Source organism: Bombina bombina, chromosome 2 (genome assembly GCF_027579735.1).
Source record: "Bombina bombina isolate aBomBom1 chromosome 2, aBomBom1.pri, whole genome shotgun sequence".
NCBI classification, from domain to species: domain Eukaryota; kingdom Metazoa; phylum Chordata; class Amphibia; order Anura; family Bombinatoridae; genus Bombina; species Bombina bombina.
The window spans coordinates 491704645-491725741 of NC_069500.1; the positions used below are offsets into that span (position 1 = coordinate 491704645).

Genomic DNA, 21097 nt, shown 5'->3' on the forward strand with positions numbered 1-21097 from the left:
TTTATTCTCTTGGCAACTCTTGTTGAAAAGAAGAGACGTATGCTTAGGAGTCGGATCATTTCTGAAGCACTATATTGCAGCAGTTTTGCAAGAATGTTATCCATTTGCAAGAGCACGAGATGGCAGCACTATTTCCTGCCGTGTTGTGCTCCAGTTGCCTAACTAGGTATCTTTTCAACACAGAATATCATGGGAACAAAGCAAATTTGATAACAGAAGTAAATTGGAAACTTGTTTAAAATGGTGTGCTGTGTGGATCACAAAAGAAAATTTTGGGGTTTCATTTGCCTTTAATAGAAGCCATTGCAATATGTATTATTCGTTATTTTAAAAGGATTTTACATGTTTTTTTCTTCTTTATGTTTGTGAAGGGTCCGTTAAGGGATACTCCATACAAAATTAAACTTAAATGATTCAGATAGAACATGCAATTTGCAACAACTCTGCAATTTACTTCCATTACCAAAATGTGCAAAGTCTTTTTATATTTACAATTTTTGAGTCACCAGCTCCTACTAAGCAGGTGCAAGAATTCATAGAATATACGGTATATGCATTTTTGATTGTCTGATGGCTGTAACATGACACAGGAGGAGTGGAAATAGTGTGAACTTCAAATGAGTAGTAGTTTTTTTCTGACAGATTTCAAAGTTATGTCAAAGTGCTATTGCATTGTCTTTTTATCATGCATTTATCGATTATGAAAAATCTACTGTATTTACGGGCCCTTTAATTACTGTCATAACCCCACAAGGGGGCTGGGGTCTCTACAGGAAGGCAAAAAAAGCAGTTTTTCCTTTAAAGTGTTGCTACGAGAAACCTGCTCTAGCTGTAGTCAGTTTTTTGCACATAAACAGTAGAGGACTTTCGCTGCAAAATCATGCGACAGTAGAACTTGACTGGATAGAAAGGTCAAAAATGAAAAATGCATTTCAAAATTTAAATATTAACTTTTTATGTGATATACTTTCATTAGCAAAAAATATGACTCTAGTTAGTTATTATGCTGCAGCGGCATATGCTACATGTGACTAGAGGATCAGGATCTAAACGCCATGCCTGTTTAGATAGCTGGCAGTGATGTTTATTGAGTCACTGAATACTTAATTTGTATCACACAAGCCACTGCTGACTGTGAGAAAATGTGGTGTTTGAATGCTGGTGCACAGGGAACTCAAAGTATATGTGCTACGCAGCAGTAATAACGTTTAGGGATGTACATTCAGATCCTTTGTGAGGATCTGAATGCGAAAGTAAGCAGCGGCTTGAGTCCTTTGGATAATTTTGTAGCCGGATTGATTCCTGTAAAACAGGGGCGTCAAACTCATTTGAGTCACGGGCCATTTTCCATACAAGTGTAACTCACACTTGCCACACACTACCTACATATCTTGCCATTGCTATGTGTTTGTAAATTGTATTGAGCGTCTTTTAATGTTATATTCTTTATCAACATTGATCGATTCTTTGCAAATAACACCAAGTTGATACCCTTGCTGTTAAAGATCACCACATTAAGATTTGTGCAAATCCAGATCTTTAGAGTGGGGGATCTTTTACAGGAATCAGACTACGAAAATATCCGAAGAACACAAGTCGCTGCTTACTTACGCATACGGATCCTTGCAAAGTATCAGATTGCACATCACTCATAACTTTTACTATTTGAATTTTTGCTTATGGGAGTAAATTGCAAAAATGCTTTGATAAAAAATGTAAATGCACCCAAGCACATTTCAACTTTGACCTTTTTGTCCATTTAAAAGGGCATGAAGACCAATGTTTTTCTTTCATTGTTCAAATAGAGCAAAGCAACGTTCTAATTCACTCCTATTATTAATTGTTCTTCATTCTCTTAGTATCTTTATTAGAAAAAAGGAGGAATGTAAGCTTAGGAGCCAGACCATTTTTTTTGTTCAGCACCTAGGTAGCACTTGCTGACTGGTGGCTAAAGGTATTCACCAAACTGCAAGCGCTACCTAGGGTGACGAACCAAAAATGGTCTGGCTCATAAGCTTACTTTCCTGCTTTTTCAAATAAAGATACCAATAGAAAGAAGAAAAATTGATAGAGGTAAATTAGAAAGTTGCTTTAAATTGCATGCTCTATCTGAATCATGAAAGAAAAAAAAAAAAAAACACTTGGGTTTCATATACCTTTAAAAGGGACATTCCAGTCAAAATTTAAATGCACATAGATTAATTACATATGTGAATAGAAACATGTTTACAATATACATGCATTAGCAAAAATGCTTCTAGTAAAAGTTATCATTGTTTTAGTGTTAACATTTTTTCTCTGCACGTTCATGTGAAATATAGCTAGATAGTGTCACTGCACTCACATTTTAAATACTGCAGCTGCTCAGATCATCACAGGGGCTTGTGTCATGTAACCAATTAACAAATTGAATCATTACCAGATGGTACAAGCACCTAAGGCTCTCTGAGCAAGTACTGTGTATAAAATGCTGGTGCACATTGCATATGTAAATACTCTTTTGAAACAGCTATAGCTTTTATTAGAAGCATTTTTGCTAATACATGTATATTACAAAATTTCTTCTGTTCAATACTGAAATGCATCCATGTGGTTTCCAATTTTGGCTGGAATATCCCTTTAAGTTCTGTAATGGTAACTTATGTAGCTGCATGCAGTGGCTACACTGGGAATTTCTAAGTGCTCATTTAGCAAGAGAGGTTTCTTTCGTAACATATTTGTTTTTCACCAAAGTACTGTTTTATATATTTTTGTATATACAGTATACTGTTTTTATATGTTTTTTAAAGGGCCCAAATTATTTGTGTGGATCTAATTCAGTAACACAGCACTTTTACTGCATAAAGATAAAACAAAAAGTTTAACAATACTGCCATAAATTCGCCCACCTATGGCACATCGCAGCAATAATCACAATTAAGAAAAATAAGAATATGACCACTATGAACTAATCACATGATAAGAAGTCCCACTCCACTGGAAAAAAATTACAACACTTTTGCAGCAATCAAAGGGTTAAAAGCCTGCTCTACACATAAACAGTGCAGCCTATGGGGACCCTTGATGGTTCTTTGTTGGATTCAGGTTTTATCCCGTCACAGTACCTGTCCGCCATCGGGCGTCATGATTTGCACAGGCCCGGCTGGCATGGTATCCGCCTTGTTCCCTCCTCTCCTGGGAACCCAGAAACGGAACCGGTGCTCGAAAACAAGATGGTGGCGTATCTAACGTGAGGAGTACGCAGGTAGCGCTGGCGGGTGCTACCAATTGTAAAGGGGGTATAAAAAAAGAACGTTGTCTTTCCATCACGCCATCCAAAACTCTAATAGCTGATTTAATATTTAAGTAATATTTTGCTGTGTATACTTTTAAATAACTACGTATATTGTAGCGAATTTTTGAGTCTAAAACAATTACAAATGTGTTTATTTTTTAATGGTACGTTCCAAAGATGGAAACACGCTAATTTCTGTCTTCTACGCAAGACGTAGTGAAAAAATTGTACACGTATTTTTGCGTGGTTGGCATGGTAATACATGAAACGCACTACTGCGAAGGCAAAGCAGGTGAGCTCCAGGCAGTACTGTCTCAGTGCGAGTTAATAAAGCTTTTTCACTGATTCAGGTTAACATAATATTAGTCGTGGTCTAAGGAGTAAGATCAAGACTTATCTTGCAAATGTATTTGTGCTATCTGGAGTTGTCATGAAGTAAGCAGCTACCTATACATACATTAGTAGGGCTGTTGCTTTGCTTAGATGCTGTAAAGCAAACAAGTGCACCGCAGGGCATTTTACAGCTGTCTTAAAGCAAAAATAAACATTTGGAAGATATTCTATTGAACAGGACTTCCATTGTGTTACCGATTTTCCTGTAATTTAAAGGGAATGTAAAGTAAAATATAATTTTAAATGAATTGCACTTGTCTTTTTCATCTGGCTGCAGTGTTTGCCACAATGTTTATAGCAATGTTATACATAGTTTCAAAAATTTCTGTCATTGAATGCTAAATACACACACAAGCTCCTATCAGCCTACCTAGCTTTACTTTTAAACAAAAGATACAAAAAGAACAAAGCGTATTTGATGACAAAAGTAAACAGTAATTTTTAAAATTGCAAGCTCTATCGTAATGATGAAAGTTTAAAGTGAATGTAAATTTTTATGATAAAGTGCCTGGTTTTTAAAAATTCGATTAAAAACAGGAGCACTTTAATTCATCAAAATTTACGTTTCACTCGAGTTGTGAAAAAATACTTACCTTTTAAACTTGACAGTCGCTCCAGCTTCTCCCGGTCATCGCAAGACATTTCTGACGTCAGAAATGATGAATCGGTCATCCTCCAATCACGGCTCCCCCCCTCTCTGATTCAACGCCGTGATTGGAGGAAGCCGGATTCCTCATATTAGACCCAGGAAGAGGCTTTGCGACGGGCGGAGGAAGCTGGAGCGGCTGTCAAGATTAAAAGGTAAGTTGTTTTTTTTCCGCAACACAAGTGAAATGTAAATTTTAATGAATTAAAGTGCCCCTGTTTTTAATCCAGTTTTTAAAACCGGACACTGGCATCAAAATTAACATTCACTTTAATTTTGACTGTCCAAATTGTGGGCTTTCCATTTCCTCTGAGTTTCTGTAAAGTCATAGGTGCCACTGTGTTGAAACCTAGTTTATTGAAACCTAGTTTATTTTTTTGTATCTTTTCTGTTGAGGACAATTAGGAACATATCATATGCAAACAATGGTTGTGTGGAATATAGCAATGGTATATGGACTATTTTGTTTAGAAACTAAAACTATATTTATTGCTTTTATATTTAAAGGGACAGTCAACACCAGAATTTTTGTTGTTTTAAAAGATAGATAATCCCTTAATTACCCATTCCCCAGATTTGCATAACAAACACAGTTATAATAATACTCATTTTACCTCTGCTATTACCTTGTATCTAAGTCTCTGCAGACTGCCCCCTTATTTCAGTTCTTTTGACAGACTTGCATTTTAGTCAATCAGTGCTCACTCCATGGTAAATTCACATGCATTAGCTCAAGGTTATCTATATGAAACACACAAACTAATGCCCTCTAGTGGTGGAAAACTGTCAAAATACATTTAGATTAGAGGCGGCCTTCAAGGTCTAAGAAATTAGCATATGAACCTCCTAGGTTTAGCTTTCAACTAAGAATACAAAGAGAAGAAAGCAAAATTAGTGATAAAAGTAAATTGGAAAGTTGTTTAAAATTACATGCCCTATTTTGATCATGAAAGTTTTTTTTTTGGGACTTGACTGTCCCTTTAACCCCTTAACGACCGAGGACGTGCAGGGTACGTCCTAAAAAAAAAAGGCAGTTAACGCCTGAGGACTTACCCTGCACGTCCTCGGTGTGGAAAGCAGCTGGAAGCGATCCTACTCGCTTCCAGCTGCTTTCCGGTTATTGCAGTGATGCCTCGATATCAAGGCATCCTGCAATAACCATTTTTAGCCATCCGATGCAGAGAGAGCCACTCTGTGGTCCTCTCTGCACCGGACATTAATGGCTAAGTTCGTTGGTGGGTGGGAGCCGGTGTGGGAGGCGGGTGGCGGCCATCGATGGCCTTTGTGATGCGGAGAGGGACGGGGACGACCGGGGGGCGCGTACGGACGCGCGCACATGCACGGGGAGGCCGGGCGGGCGCGTGCACGGGGAGGGAGCGGGTGGGAACCACTACGCTACAGAACATTTTTAGTTAGAAGTGGGGATCAAGGGGGGAATTTTATTTTATTTGGTGATCGGTTTGGCTGGTGGGATATTGGACTGTGGGGGGGAAGCTACACTACAGAAACAAATAAAAACAAATAATAAAAAAACATTTTTATTTGCAAACTGGGTACTGGCAGACAGCTGCCAGTACCCAAGATGGCCCCCAATAAGGCAGAGGGGGAGGGTTAGGGAGCTATTTTGGGGGGATCAGTGAGGTTGGGGGCTAAGGGGGGATCCTACATAGCAGCATATGTAAATATGCTAATTTTTTATTTTTTTAAAATACCTTTTATTTTTGTACTGGCAGACTTTCTGCCAGTACTTAAGATGACGGAGACAATTGTGGGGTGGGGGAGGGAAGAGAGCTGTTTGGGAGGGATCAGGGGGTGGGATGTGTCAGGTGGGAGTCTGATCTCTACACTAAAGCTAAAATTAACCCTGCAAGCTCCCTACAAACTACCTAATTAACCCCTTCACTGCTGGCCATAATACGCATGTGATGCGCAGCAGCATTTAGCGGCCTTCTAATTACCAAAAAGCAACGCCAAAGCAATATATGTCTGCTATTTCTGAACAAAGGGGATCCCAGAGAAGCATTTACAACCATTTGTGCCATAATTGCACAAGGTGTTTGTAAATAATTTTAGTGAGAAACCTAAAGTTTGAAAAAGTGAACAATTTCTTTTTATTTGATTGCTTTTGGCGGTGAAATGGTGGCATGAAATATACCAAAATGGGCCTAGATCAATACTTGGGGTTGTCTACTACACTACACTAGAGCTAAAATTAACCCTAGAAGCTCCCTACATGCTCCCTAATTACCCCTTCACTGCTGGGCATAATACACGTGTGGTGCGCAGTGGCATTTAGCAGCCTTCTAATTACCAAAAAGCAAAGCCAAAACCATATATGTCTGCTATTTATGAACAAAGGGGATCCCAGAGAAGCATTTGCAACCATTTATGCCATCATTTCATGAGTTGTTTGTAAATAATTTCAGTGAAAAACCTAAAGTTTGTGAAAACATTTGTGAAAAAGTGAACTTTTTTTTTTATTTGATCGCATTCGGCGGTGAAATGGTGGCATGAAATATACCAAAATTGGCCTAGATCAATACTTTGGGATGTCTTCTAAAAAAATATACATGTCAATGGATATTCAGGGATTCCTGAAAGATATTAGTGTCCCAATGTAACTAGCGCTAATTTTGAAAAAAAGTGGTTTGGAAATAGCAAAGTGCTACTTGTATTTATGGCCCTATAACTTGCAAAAAAAGCTAAGAAGATGTAAACATTGGGTATTTCTAAACTCAGGACAAAATTTAGAAACTATTTAGCATGGGTGTTTTTATGGTGGTTGTAGATGTGTAACAGATTTTGGGGTCAAAGTTAGAAAAAGTGTTTTTTTTTTGTTTTTTTTCATCATATTTTGTATTTTTTTTATAGCAAATTATAAGATATGATGAAAATAATTGTAGATTTTGAAAGTCCATTTAATGGCGAGAAAAACGGTATATAATGTGTGGGTACAGTAAATGAGTAAGAGGAAAATTACAGCTAAACACAAACACCACAAAAATGTAAACATAGCCTTGGTCCCAAACGGACAGAAAATGGGAAAAGTGCTGTGGTCATTAAGGGGTTAAACAGCTAATAAAACTAAAAAATATAACTGCATATTTTCAGTCTGATCTTTGCTTTGAATACATCATCATATCTCACATTATTTACTGTATAATTTACCTTTTAGTAGAGATGTGTAGCTGGATACTATTAGGGGGCATAAATAATTTCTTGCAATGGGCACAAAAGATTGGAGTGTTACCCTGGTGTGATACATTTATGGGAATTTCGCTTGTATTACGATATAGAATTTGTGCGTTCCCAAGTTCTTTAGTGTAATGTTTATAACAAGTGAAATTATTTAAAATAGATTAAATGTGTTTATTTACAAGGAAGGTACAAAGGGAAAATAAAGTCCCAACATGTAAATATTATAAATATTACAAATATGTTTGCATTAAAATGTGTATTCAAAGGACTAGATATTGTTATATTGTGTTCTGTTGTGGTCAGCTCGCCTTTATAACAATGAGTAAAAGTTGGGCACTGATTGCAAAGATGGGTTTTTGTTTCAGCTTATAGATACATTTTTGAAAAGCTAAAACGTATTGTAAACAAGGCATGTCAGAATATTTGAATGTATACTAACCATTTAAAGGGCCATTATAGTGGGCAAATTACATGTTCTAATGTGTTATGTTAACAGCATGTACTGTTATCAGTCTGCTTAACCATCCCAAAGGGGTTAAACTCATAGTTAAAACACTGCTTGGAAGCTGCAGAGAAGTGTTCATTTTTTGTCTGAAACAAAGTCGGACGGGGTGGGGGGGGGGGTAGGGTAAATACTCAGGCCCTAATGCAGAAAAACCTAAGTAACTGCAAAAGGCAGTGCCTAGTACTGACAAAGTATTCAAATGAAGATAGATAGATAGAAAGAAAGAAAGAAGTACTTTATGGCACACTTGTTATATACAGTTGAGGATTATACCAAACAATATGGGGGGGGGGTAAGGACAGGGGGAGGAGTTAAAATAAAATTTACATTTTAATTTTATTAATTAAAAACTAAGACACATTTAAAATCATTTAAAAACCATACAAATACATATGCCTGCCCTCTGTTGAGTGAGTCACAATACTCAGTTCAATTATATTAGTATCACACTTTAATCCATAAGTCGTGTACAGTATATGCAAATAGCACAGGTTGCTCTGTTGAGTGAGTCACAATACTCAGTTGAATTATATTAGTATCACACTTTAAGCCATAAGTCGTGTACAGTATATGCAAATAGCACAGGTTGCTGTGATTAGTAGAAATCCCTATCTCACAATGGCTTACACTAACTTGCACAGCACCTGAGCAGATATTGAGTTAGTATGGAGAGAGAGAGAGTCCCTTGGGATATCACACTTTAGTCAATCTAGTGTATGTCACATATATACAAAGCAACCGTAGCTGTGCTTGCAGAGATCCCTGTCTCGCTATTTGCCACCAGGGCTTAAACTAACTCGTGCAGCACCTAAGCCAGAATCAAGTCAGTGTAGAGACAGGGTTAATCCCATAGCACATCGGCTAATTTTACAAACAAAGCATAAGCACCAACATATGAGCAAGCAGAGGGCAGTGCGAACGCCTGACGCCCGTTTCACCACTGCTTTTTCAAAGGATTAACCCTGTCTCTACACTGAATTGGTTCTGGCTTAGGTGCTGCACAAGTTAGTTTAAGCCCTGGTGGCAAATAGCGAGACAGGGATCTCTGCAAGCACAGCTACGGTTGCTTTGTGTATATGTGACATACACTAGATTGTCTAAAGTGTGATATCCCAAGGGACTATCTCTCTCTTCATACTAACTCGATATCTGCTCAGGTGCTGTGCAAGTTAGTGTAAGCCATTGTGAGATAGCGAGAGAGGGATTTCTACTAATCACAGCAACCTGTGCTATTTGCATATACTGTACACGATTTATGGATTGAAGTGTGATACTAATATAATTGAACTGAGTATTGTGACTCACTTAACAGAGGATAGGCATATGTATTTGGTTTTTTTTTAATGATTTTAAATGTGTGTCTTAGTTTTTAATTATTAATATTAAAAGTTAAATTTTATTTTAAGTCCTCCCCCCTTCCTTACCTCAGCCCCCCCCCCCCATATTGTTTGGTATAATCCTCAACTGTATATAACAAGTGTGACATAAAGTACTTCTTTCTTTCTATCTTCATTTTAGCTGCAGAGAAGTGCCAGTGACCCAATCTACAGTTGTAGCCTTGTCTGCTCGGGACCAACAATGATCTACAGTTCCAAAGTAGTACTTTAACTATGTGTTTAACCCCTTTGCTCAAGTTAAACATATAGCACTCTTAGGTTGCTAGTGTTACAATGACATGCTCTAACGAATTAGAGCATGCAGTTTTTCCATTATACTAACCATTTAAAGTCACTCTAGAGTATACAGTATAGAAATATAAGACTGAGCATGATGATTTATTTTCTTCTTCCTATAGTTCAGTGATTTACCATTTGTCACACTGCCAGCAGAGCCTGACAGGGCAGCCATGGCTAGTTTACTAGGAGACCGCATGTGCATGGAAAGCCTTAGAAAGGACATCACTGACCTGCAAGGCACACTAATAGATGTGTTTTTCCGAGTTGGTGCTGTGCGATATCCCTCCTGGAAGTTTCCAGATAAAGTTTCATGTGATTTAGATTTGGTGCATCTACTGGAGAAATATGACCATGTGGAAGAAGATCCTGAGTTCACACAACTTTCACATGTGGTTCTGCTGGAGCTGGTGATTGACAGGTGGGAAAATGTGTAGGTTTCATACATATTTGAACATTTTATATAGGACATCTTGTAGCTAAAAAAAATGTTCAGTTCTTTTTTTTTTTCTCCCTCAACACAATTTTTTAAAATTTAGTTTTACAACCCCAATTCTGAAAAATGTGGGCCAGTATGGAAAATGAAAAAAAAAGAGTAATTTGAAAATTTCATTCACCCTGTACTATATTGAAAAAACATTATTAACACATTATTTTGATGTTTTACTTTGTGAATTGAATGTATTTTTTAAAATATACACTCATTTCAAATCTGATGACTGCCACACATTTCAAAAAAGTTGGGACAGTTGCAATTTAGGACTAATAGCGATGTGACAAGTTGAAATAAGAAGGTGATGTGAAACAGGTGAGGCAATTGTGTAATCATAGTATATAAAGAGCCTCCAAAAAAGGTCTAGTTTTTCAAGAGCAAGGATGGGTTGAGGCTCGCCAATCTGCCAACAGATGCGTCAGCGAATAATCCGACACTTTGAGAACAACATTCCCGAAGACAAATCAGTAGGATTTTGGGTATTTCACCTTCTACAGTGCACAATAAAATAAAAAGATTCAAGGAATCTGGTCAAATCTTGATGCGTAAAGGGCAAGGCCAAAAAACACTTCTGAATCTGCGTCTTCTCCGATACCTCAGACGTCACTGTCTTAAAAACCGTCATTAGTCTGTAATGGATATACTGACATGGGTTTGGGAATACTTTGGTAAACCTTTGTCAGTCAACACCATATGCAGCTGCATCCACAGATGCAAGTTAAAGGGACAGTAAAGTCTTAATGAGACATACATGATTTAGACAGAGTATACCATTTTAAGCAACTTTCTAATTTACTTCTATTATTTAATTGGCTTCTTTCTTTTGTTAGCCTTTGCTGAAAGGTTTATCTAGGAGAGCTCAGGAGCAGCAAAGAACCTAGGTTCTAGCTGCTGATTGGTGGCTGCATATATATACCGATTGTCATTGACTCAACCATGTGTTCAGTTAGAAACCAGTAGTGCACTGCTGCTCCTTCAACAAATGATACCAAGAGAATGAAGGACATTTGATAATAGAAGTAAACTGGAAAGTTGTTTAAAATTGTATGTTCTACCTAAATCATGAAAGAAAAATTTTGGGTTTCATGTCCTTTTAAGGCTTTACTATGCAAAAGCAGACAGGGCCGGTGCTTCAATAAGGCAGGCTAGGCGACTGCATTAGAGCACCCTGCATGGAGGGGCGCAAATTTGCTGTATTACATATGTGCCATTTTATTAATGGTAAATGTTTAAAAATGTTATTTTCCTTGCACAGGCTAAGGCTATAATCATGCCTCGTGAGGATGTAGAGGGAGGTGGGCGAAGTAGGGGCGCCGTGTAGCTTGTAAGAGCAGCCGAGCCGCATTCTTCTGCTGTGCTTCAGCAATGGAACAGATGCAGCTTGTCACGGTCAGAGCAGGAAAGGTATCTGGTGAGCACGAAAAAGTTAACTAACTCTATTATCATTACATACTTCCCTGCCGATAACCTCTACAGTGCAGCACTTCATTACTTTGTTTTGGAAAAAAAAGCTTTACAACAGTTGCCATACCATAACGCTCCTGCTTCGCACATGACTGCACAACAGGGGATCATCTGAAAATTTACAACTACTTCTGATTCACTTCACTTTGCTTATGTAGGAAGTTGTGAAGCCATAAGCAGTTTTTAATGTTCAGATGATCCCCTGTGCAGTCATGTGTGAAGCAGGACCTTCTTCCCTCTTTCCGGTACAGCAGCTGCTGTAAAGCTTTTTTTTTTTTTCTTTTCTTTCAAAAACAAAGTAAGTATCACAGTGCTGCATCATAAAGGTTATCTGCAGCAGGGAAGTTTCTAAGGATAGAGGTATAGTCAAAGTCCATGCTGTATTTTAAAGATACAAAAGTGATGGTCCCTAAGCAATTAACTTGTGTGTTTAAAGCATGTGTGTGATTAGTTTTAAGTTAGACTGCAGGAGCAACTTACTTGGAATTGTGTTTATTCTAGTAGGTAAAAATGCACAGACATATATGTAGCTACCTACATCTGTTTTACAAGCATGTACAGTAAGGGAACTATACTATAGGGAACCATTCTATGGGAGCACATACAGTACATATACTATATAACTGTACAGAATGTGCTCCCATTTGCTGATCATCTGTAGTGTATGGATAAAAGTGAAGCTTGGATTATTGCACACAGATTTTCTATTCTCCGACACATAATATGATATTTAATTAGCTGTTAATGCTATCTATAGACTTGTCATTTTCTGCATCCGTTTTCCACCATTCTCCAGTGGAGATTGTTTTGAAAAAGGACTAATTGTGATAATGTTTAACCTTAGAAACTTAGAATCACTGTAATTTGTGTGAATATAAGAGTAGACAAAGTAACATGTCACAATGTGTGTGCAAGAGACAGACAGACAGACAGACTGTAGGCATGCTTATGTGTGTTGATGAGAAGGAGTATAGTCAAATTAAATTTAGCAATTTAAAATATGAATCTACCTTCCCAATTATCTTATTAATGAAAGTTAATATCAGGTCTTTTAAATGAGTGGGGATGCTGGATGCAATGAAGTACTAGATAAATATTGAAAACAATAGGAAAGAAAAAGATTTTCTTATTAGTAATAGTTAAAAGGACACAAAACCCAATTTTATTTCTTTTATGATTCGGATAGAAATTATGATTTTAAACAACTTTCCAATTTACTTCTATTATCAAATTTGCTTTGTTCCCATGTTATTCTTTGTTCAAGAGATACCTGGGGAGGTGTGTAGAGCACTACATTGCAGAAAATAGTGCTATCATCTAGTGCTCTTGAAAAAGGGTAATATTCTTGCAAAACTGATGCCATATAGTGTTCCAGACACGTGCATGCTCCTGAGCTTACATTCCTACTTTTTAAACAAGATATACAGAGAAAACAAAGAAAATGTGATAATTGAAATAAATTAGAAATGTATTTAAAATTGCATGTTCTATCTGAATCATGAAAAAATGTGTTTCATATCCATTCAATAAATTTACCCCTAAGCGTGAGTTGTACTCTGATCAATTCTAGGGCTTGAAAAATGTATACCGGTAAATTTATCAAGATGCATTCACAGCTTCTGAAAACACATTTAAAAAAAACAGTTTATGCTCCTTATCTTATCGCTTCAAACTTGCTTGGGGTGATTGAGAGGCCCTGCTCTCACGCAGTTGGTTGCCTAAGATTGAACAACAGAGTTTTTCTGTGAGTGGCACAGGTTCTCTGCTTGAGAGCTTGTCTGCCTGCAGCTTGATCATTTTTCCTATTAGACATGCCAGTATCAGTCTAGGTATTATGGTGAAAAAAATAAAAAGGTCATCCTCCATCTACATTGGTTTTATATATTGTCACCATTGTCTGATTCCTTATTGTCAGGGTTTTTTCCCTGTTGTGTTTGCCATGTGCTGCTGGCAGCCATTTTACTCACCTCTCTTCCCGACTATGGTGCATTGTATTACCTGGCTGCCTGATGTCCTTCCTGGTTCCTGATCCCTGGCTTGTTCCTGACTCTGCTGTTTTCCTTGTTCCTGATTCCGGCTCGTCTGACTATTCGCTTTGGCTCCTGACTCGGCTCGTCTGAATACCAGCTCTGGTTTTGACTCCTAGCTTGTTATTTGACTTGTGGACTTTTTATTATTATTATTTGCTATTAATAAAGGTGTGATTATTTTTGCACTTCTCGTCTCAGTCTGATTCCTGGCACCCTGACATTACGCAAAGGCCATGAATCCTGATGGTGCTAATAATCCACCTTTACCTGCCGTCATTTCCAGGATGGATGAACAGGATCACTGCTTGGATAAATTTGCACTAGCCCTGAAAACCCTGCTGACTCGCACTGCACATTTGGACCAAAGTGTCCCACAAGTTATGGCTGCTCCTGTTTCCGCTGCTGCACCTATGCCTACCAGGAGCATATCCGGTTCTGCACCTCTACCTCAGCGATATGGAGCGATCCTATTCAGTGCACAGGGTTTTTGAACCAGATGGGCATTTACTTTGAGATGTTACCTTAGGCGTTTCTCTCTGACAGAGCTAAGGTGGGATTTCTCATCTCGTTACTCTGACACAGCTCTTGCCTGCGCTAATCCCTTGTGGGAGACTAATAAACCTGTGATTTCAAATTAAATTGATGTTCCGGCTCGCTCCTCCTCTGCTGCTAAACGACTCATGTCCTTTCAGCAAGGTACAAGATCTGTTGCTCAGTATGCTATTGAGTTCCATACTCTTGCCGCAGAGGTAGGTTGGAACAATGAAGCCCTTGTTGCTACCTTCTTTCATGGGCTCTCTGATGCGTTTAAAGACGAAGTTCCTGCCAGAGATTTACCAGAGGATCTCGAGGCATTGGTGTCTTTTTTTTTTTTTTATCCTTTTTTTTCAAGGAGCCTCCTGTTCTGTTGTCTTCTACGTGTTCGTTCCCACCCATGCCTCCCTCTCCTTCCATGCCTCCTGGTCCCGAGTCACCAGGTACTGCTGAGCTGATGCAGCTGGTATTCACTCGTCTCTCCGCGGCGGAGAGGGCCTTTAGGAGGAGGGAGGGGCTCTGCCTCTATTGTGGGTTAAAGGGTCACCTTTTGAAGTGTTGTCCTACACGGCCGGGAAACGCTCACACCTAAGGTCCTGTCGGGGGCAGACCTTGGGTGGTTTATCCTCGTCCCCGGACCGCTTAAGGAGAAACCTTTGGTCACGGTTGTCTTTTCCTGGGTGGACTCCTCCATAGTCACTCAGGCTCTTGTTGACTCCGGTGCTGCGGGCTATTTCATTGACAGTGCTTTTGTATCAAAGCACTCCATTCCTGTCTTGCCTCGGTCCGTTCTGCTTGCTATTGAGGCCATTGAGTGCAGGCCCCTTCAGCCCGCACTCGTTACTCACGAAACTGTTCCGTTGTCCATGGCTGTTGGGGCTCTCCATTTTGAAACCCTCCAGTTCCAGGTGATAAACTCTCCGCATTTTCCGGTTGTTCTGGGTTATCCCTGGCTCCAAAAGCACAATCCCAGTCTCGACTGGCGCAGTTCCAAAATTTTGTCGTGGTCCTCACAATGTATTTCCACTTGTCTTCGGAAACCAGTTAAAGTCTTGTGCACTTCTTCGGTATCTCAATTGCCAGAGGAGTACCGAGAGTTCCTAGACGTGTTTGACAAGGTGCGTGCTGGTACGTTGCCTCCTTACCGGTCTTACGATTGTGCTATAGACCTGCAACCCGGAGCCATTCCTCCTCAGGGCCGGGTGTACCCTCTGTCTGTTGCAGAGAATTGTGCTATGAAGGAGTATGTTGCCGATGCTCTGTCGTGGGGTATCATCCGCAAATCCTGCTCTCCTGCAGGGGCTGGCTTCTTCTTTGTGAAGAAAAAGGGTGGCGAGTTAAGACCATGTATTGATTATAGGGGTCTTAATCATCTTACCATTAAGAATGCTTACCCTATTCCGCTTATTACAGAACTCTTTGACCGCCTCAAGGGAGCTACGGTCTTTACTAAACTTGATTTGAGAGGTGCGTACAATATCGTTAGGATTAAGGAGGGCCACGAATGGAAAACAGCATTTAACACCAGGAGCGGGCATTTATGAGTATCTTGTAATGCCCTTTGGCCTAAGTGATGCTCCTGCTGTTTTTCAGGAATTTATTAATGATGTCCTATGAGATATGTTGCAACAGTGTGTTGTGGTGTACTTAGACGACATCCTCATAGACTCACCCACACTTGAGGCTCATCGTTCTGATGTTACACGGGTTTTTCAGAGACTACGTGAGAACGGCCTGTTCTGTAAACTTGAGAAATGTGAGTTCTATGAGACTCAAGTAACCTTCCTATGTTATGTTATCTCCGTTGCAGGGTTCTCCATGGATCCTGACAAATTATCTGCAGTGGCCTCGCCCAGTTGGTCTTCGGTCTATTCAACGTTTTTTGGGGTTCACCAATTACTATAGAAAGTTTATTAAAAACTTTTCTTCCTTGGTCAAACCTATCACAGACATGACCTGTAAAGAGAATGATCCACTCCATTGGTCACCTACTGCCATTAAGGCCTTTGATAGTCTTAAGACTGCCTTTGCTGCCGCTCCAGTTCTGGCTCATCCTAACCCTGTCCTGCCTTTCGTTCTTGAGGTCGATGCGTCTGAGACTGGAGTAGGTGCCCTCTTGTCTCAACGTCCTACGCCTGACGGTTCCTTGCATCCGTGTGGTTTCTTCTCTTAGAAATTGTCTCCAGCAGAGTGCAATTATGAAATTGGCAACAGGGAATTACTGGCCATAATTTTGGCACTTAAGGAATGGAGGCATCTTCTCGAGGGTACTAGTGTGCCAGTGCTCATTCTTACTGACCACAAGAATTTAACTTATCTATCTGAAGTAAAACATTTGTCGCCCCGACAAGCCAGATGGGCGCTATTTTTGTCTCGGTTTAATTATGTGGTCTCCTACCTGCCTGGTAGTAAGAATGTTAGGGCTGATGCCCTCTCAACAATTTTCGCCTCTGTCCAAGGAGGAGTCTGTACCTACTCCAGTTATACCTCCTGACCATATTTTGGCTACCATATGTACTAATTTGACTTCTCCCTTGGGGGAGGAGATCCTGGCTGCACAAACCAATGCACCTCCGGAGAAACCTAGTGGTAAGTGTTTTGTTCCTGAGAATCTTCGAACTAAACTTTTGCACAATTACCACTAAAGCCGCAGGTCACCCAGGCAAAAACCAAATGATTTGGTCTGTCACTCGACAATTCTGGTGGCCAGCTCTTCGTTCTGATGTTGCTGCGTATGTTGCCTCCTGCTCAGTTTGTGCACAGAATAAGTCTCCTCGACGTCTTCCTGTGGGGCTTCTTCAACCTATTGCTAATGGTGAGCGTCCTTGGACACATCTTTCCATGGACTTCATTGTCGAGTTCCGTGTTTCCAATGGCAATACTGTTATCCTTATGGTGGTTGACCGTTTTTCTAAAATGTCACATTTCATTCCCTTGATGAAGCTGCCTACCGCTCAGGAGCTTGCTTCAATTTTTGCCCGGGAGGTCTTACGTTTACATGGGTTACCCAAGGAGATAGTGTCGGACCGGGGTAGCCAGTTTGTCTCCAGATTTTGGCGTTCCTTTTGTGCTCAAATGGGGATCCAGCTTTCCTTCTCCTCGGCATATCACCCTCAATCCAATGGGGCTGCGGAACGGTCTAATCAAGCTCTGGAACAGTTCCTCTGTTGCTATGTCTCAGATCACCACAATAATTAGTCTGAACTGTTACCTTGGGCAGAGTTTGCTCGTAATAGTGCTATTAATGCTTTCTCCAAGTTATCCCCGTTCATGGTGAATTATGGGTTTCAACCACCCTTGTTGCCCGATTCATTCATGTCTCAGGGTATTCCAGCTTTGGAGGAGCATCTCCGGCAACTCCGTTCCACGTGGGTGCAGATTCAGGATTGCCTTCATCATTCTATGCAGCGCCAAATGTTCCTGCCTGATCGTAGGCGTCTGCCTGCACCTTCCTACCAGGTTGGTGAGAGAGTTTGGCTGTCCTCCCGCAACTTGAACCTTTGTGTGCCTTCCAATAAATTGGCTCCCCGTTATGTTGGTCCTTTTCAAATACTCCGATGGGTTAATCCTGTGGCCTACGCTCTTGACCTTCCTCCTGCTATTCGCATCTCCAATGTTTTTCATGTCTCCCTTTTGAAACCATTGGTTTGTAATCGGTTTACCACTGTGTTGCCTCGTCCCCGTCCTATCTTTGTTGACAACCATGAGGAGTATGAGGTCAGCAGCATTATTGACTCTCGTGTGTCCAGGGGCCGTGTACAGTATTTAGTTCACTGGAGGGGCTACGGTCCGGAGGAGCATTCTTGGGTTCCCTCCTCTGATGTTCATGCTCCCGCCCTCCTCCGTGCCTTCCATGGCCGTTTCCCCAATAAGCTTTTTGTCCTTCCGCGGGGGAGGGGTCATTGAGGGGAGGGTACTGTCAGGGTTTTTTCCCTGTTGTGTTTGCCATGTGCTGATGGCAGCCATTTTACTCACCTCTCTTCCTGACTATGGTGCATTGTGGGGGATGCTGCTCATTTCCTGCACTTCCTTTTATGGCCAGACTGGTGTGCATCATCCATGTGAGACAGGATGCAATCTCAGAATTGTGATGTCATCACTTATTATTTAAACGGCCTCTGTTCAGTATGCTTTGCCTTTGCGTTGTCTCAGACCTGTTTGTGAGAGTTCCTGTGTATTACCTGACTGCCTGACTTCCTTCCTGGTTCCTGATCCCTGGCTTGTTCCTGACTCTGCTGTTTTCCTTGTTCCTGATTCCGGCTCGTCTGACTATTCACTTTGGCTCCTGACTCGGCTCGTCTGACTACCAGCTCTGGTTTTGATTCCTGGCTTGTTATTTGACTTGTGGACTTTTTATTATTTTTTGCTATTAATAAAGGTCTGATTATTTTTGCACTTCTCATCTCAGTCTGATTCCTGGCACCCTGACACTTATGCAGAACTACCACTGCTTTTCTATGGTGTGCTTAGCCACCGCTTTGGAACGTGATGTCCTGCAGAAATTAATCATTTATAGCTATTGTAGTTATAATAAATCAGAGTAACAGTCAATAATTTAATGTTATAATGAAAATCTATTTTTTCTATCATTATAATTAAAAGTTATACATAGCTGCTTAACACATCATTAGAACATTTTGATAAGAAGCAGAAAGGGTAAATCCTTTTTTTTTGGGGGGGGGGCAGCAAAATATGTCTTCGCTTGTGTAGCCAAAAATCCTAGCACTGGCCCTGAAGCAGAAGCCATACACCAACAATGCCCAGAAGCGCTGCCAACTTCTCTGGGCTCTGTCTCATCTGAGATGGGTAGTAGCACAGTGGAATCGTGTTTTGTGGTCTGACAAGCCAACATTTCAAATAGTTTTTGAAAAAAACAGCTATCGTGTTCATCCGGGCCAAAGAGGAAAAGGACCATCCAAGCTGTTATCAGGTCCAAAAGCCAGCGTCTGTCATGGTACGGGGGTGTGTCAGTGCCCATGGCATGGGTAACTTGCACATCTGTGAGGGCACCATTAATGCAGAAAGATGTGTATACATTTTGCTATCCAGACGTTGTCTTTTCCAAGGACATTTTCCAGCAGGGCAACGCCACACCACATTCTGCTCAGATTACAAGTGCATGGTTGCATAAGCAGAGAGTGCAGGTGCAAGCATGGCCTGCCTGCAGTCCTGACCTGTCTCCAATTGAGAATGTGTGGCACATTATGAAGCGCAAAATAAGGCAACGAAGGCCCCGTAAAGTTGCACAGCTGAAGACATGCATAATGGATGAATGGGGGAAAATTCTGCTTGTTAAACTTAACCAACTGGTGTCTGCAGTGCCCAAACGCTTAATAAGTGTTATTAAAAGAAAAGGTGATGTTGCACAGTGTTAAACAGTCGACTGTCCCAACTTTTTAATAAACGTGTTGCAGTCATCAGATTTGAAATTAGTTTATCATTTAAAAAATGCATTACATTCTCAAAGTAAAACATCAAATAATGTGTTTAATAACATGTTTTCAATATTGTACAGGGTGAATTACATTTTCAAATTACTTTTTCTTTGTTTGTTCTTTCCATTTTTCACAATTGTGGTTGTATAATAGATATACTGTACCTTTTTGGTTTTGTACATCTTTAGTTCTTGGAATAGCAACAGTATATACAATAAAGTTAAATAAGTGAATACAATTAAATATTCCTTTAATTAATAATAAAAAAAACCCACATAGGACCAAATTGAAGGTCATAGTGTAATTGTGATGCCAGAATAGGTATATAGTGAAAACAATCATAACCATACAATTATAATGTTCTTATTAGCTGTTTCAGTATGTGTAGTAAAACAGTCTTCAATTAAATATATACATTTATAAAACTTTTTATCAAATTTACATAAAAAAGTATTGTTGTTTTTTTTTTCCGTAGTATTTATTGTTTCTGAAATGCTAGGATTGATTATTGAAACAAATAAAGGGGACTTTCATTTATGAATATAACATACTTCATGCAGAAAGCTCCTTTATTTGTTTCAAGTGATCACTCGTTCTTAGCTGTTCAGGCAGCCCACGGCAGAGATTTCTTTTGCTAAAGAGGTGACGTTTTCACCTCTTAGCAAATGGCATGCGGGAAATCCGGCTCCCAGGGGCGCCAAACCTGATTTACCGCACGGCTATTGGCTAAGAGGTGAAAACGTCACCTCTCTAGCAAAACAGCGATCTGATGTGGGCTTCCTTAGCTGCTCAAAACGGTGATCGCTTGAAACAAATAAAGGAGCTTTCTACATGAATTATCTTATACTTTATGAATGAAAGTACCCTTTATTTGTTTCAATAGTCAATTCTAGCGTTTGTGAAACGCTAGGGTTGACTTTGACTTTAAACGAGATAGACATGAATTGCTATTTTGCAATTTATCCATACTACATACCAAATGTGAGGGCAATCAGTGAGAGTTAAGACTGTATTGGGGCTACAGATATGTACAGTGGTAACAATACATTACTAAGCTGATTGCACAAGGGCACAAAACAGGGAGCAAAAATAGAGGCCACAGGGACACAAACACTCCATATTATGAGCTTACTATATGATAAAATACGTAACATTGTCATAAACTGTTTTTAAAAAAAAAACCTAATAAACAGGGCATTTTGCAGAAGTTTAGACATTCAGAATGTAGTTAGACTCTGTGCCTCACATATTTGTTATTATTTCTTTAATTAAAGTATAATAAACTTGCTTTTCTTAGGACCTGTAAGACAGTTCATATTGTTCTACTACTGGAATAAAAATATGAATTTTTACTGATACGATATAGAGAGAGTGTCAGAGATGGAAGTTAAAGGGACATAATACTCATATGTTAAATCACTTGAAACTGATGCAGTATAACTGTAAAAAGCT

The 21097-nt window shown here is 39.7% G+C and overlaps 2 protein-coding genes across 3 annotated transcripts in view; one reads left to right on the forward strand and one right to left on the reverse strand.

Moving 5' to 3' along the window:
• Positions 1–3241, reverse strand: part of SF3A1 (splicing factor 3a subunit 1) — a 47273-nt gene extending 44032 nt beyond the window's left edge. Inside the window, exon 1 of the mRNA XM_053702202.1 lies at positions 3105–3241. Coding sequence (XP_053558177.1) covers positions 3105–3149 — 45 coding nt within the window. The 5' untranslated portion in view covers positions 3150–3241. The remainder of the gene's footprint in view (positions 1–3104) is intronic.
• The window catches only part of CCDC157 (coiled-coil domain containing 157), a 186453-nt gene continuing 168519 nt past the window's right edge, over positions 3164–21097 (forward strand). For both annotated transcript variants that reach the window (XM_053702205.1, XM_053702206.1), the window contains exons 1-2: positions 3164–3244; positions 9812–10110. In XM_053702205.1, coding sequence (XP_053558180.1) covers positions 9863–10110 — 248 coding nt within the window. In that variant the 5' untranslated portion in view covers positions 3164–3244; positions 9812–9862. The remainder of the gene's footprint in view (positions 3245–9811; positions 10111–21097) is intronic.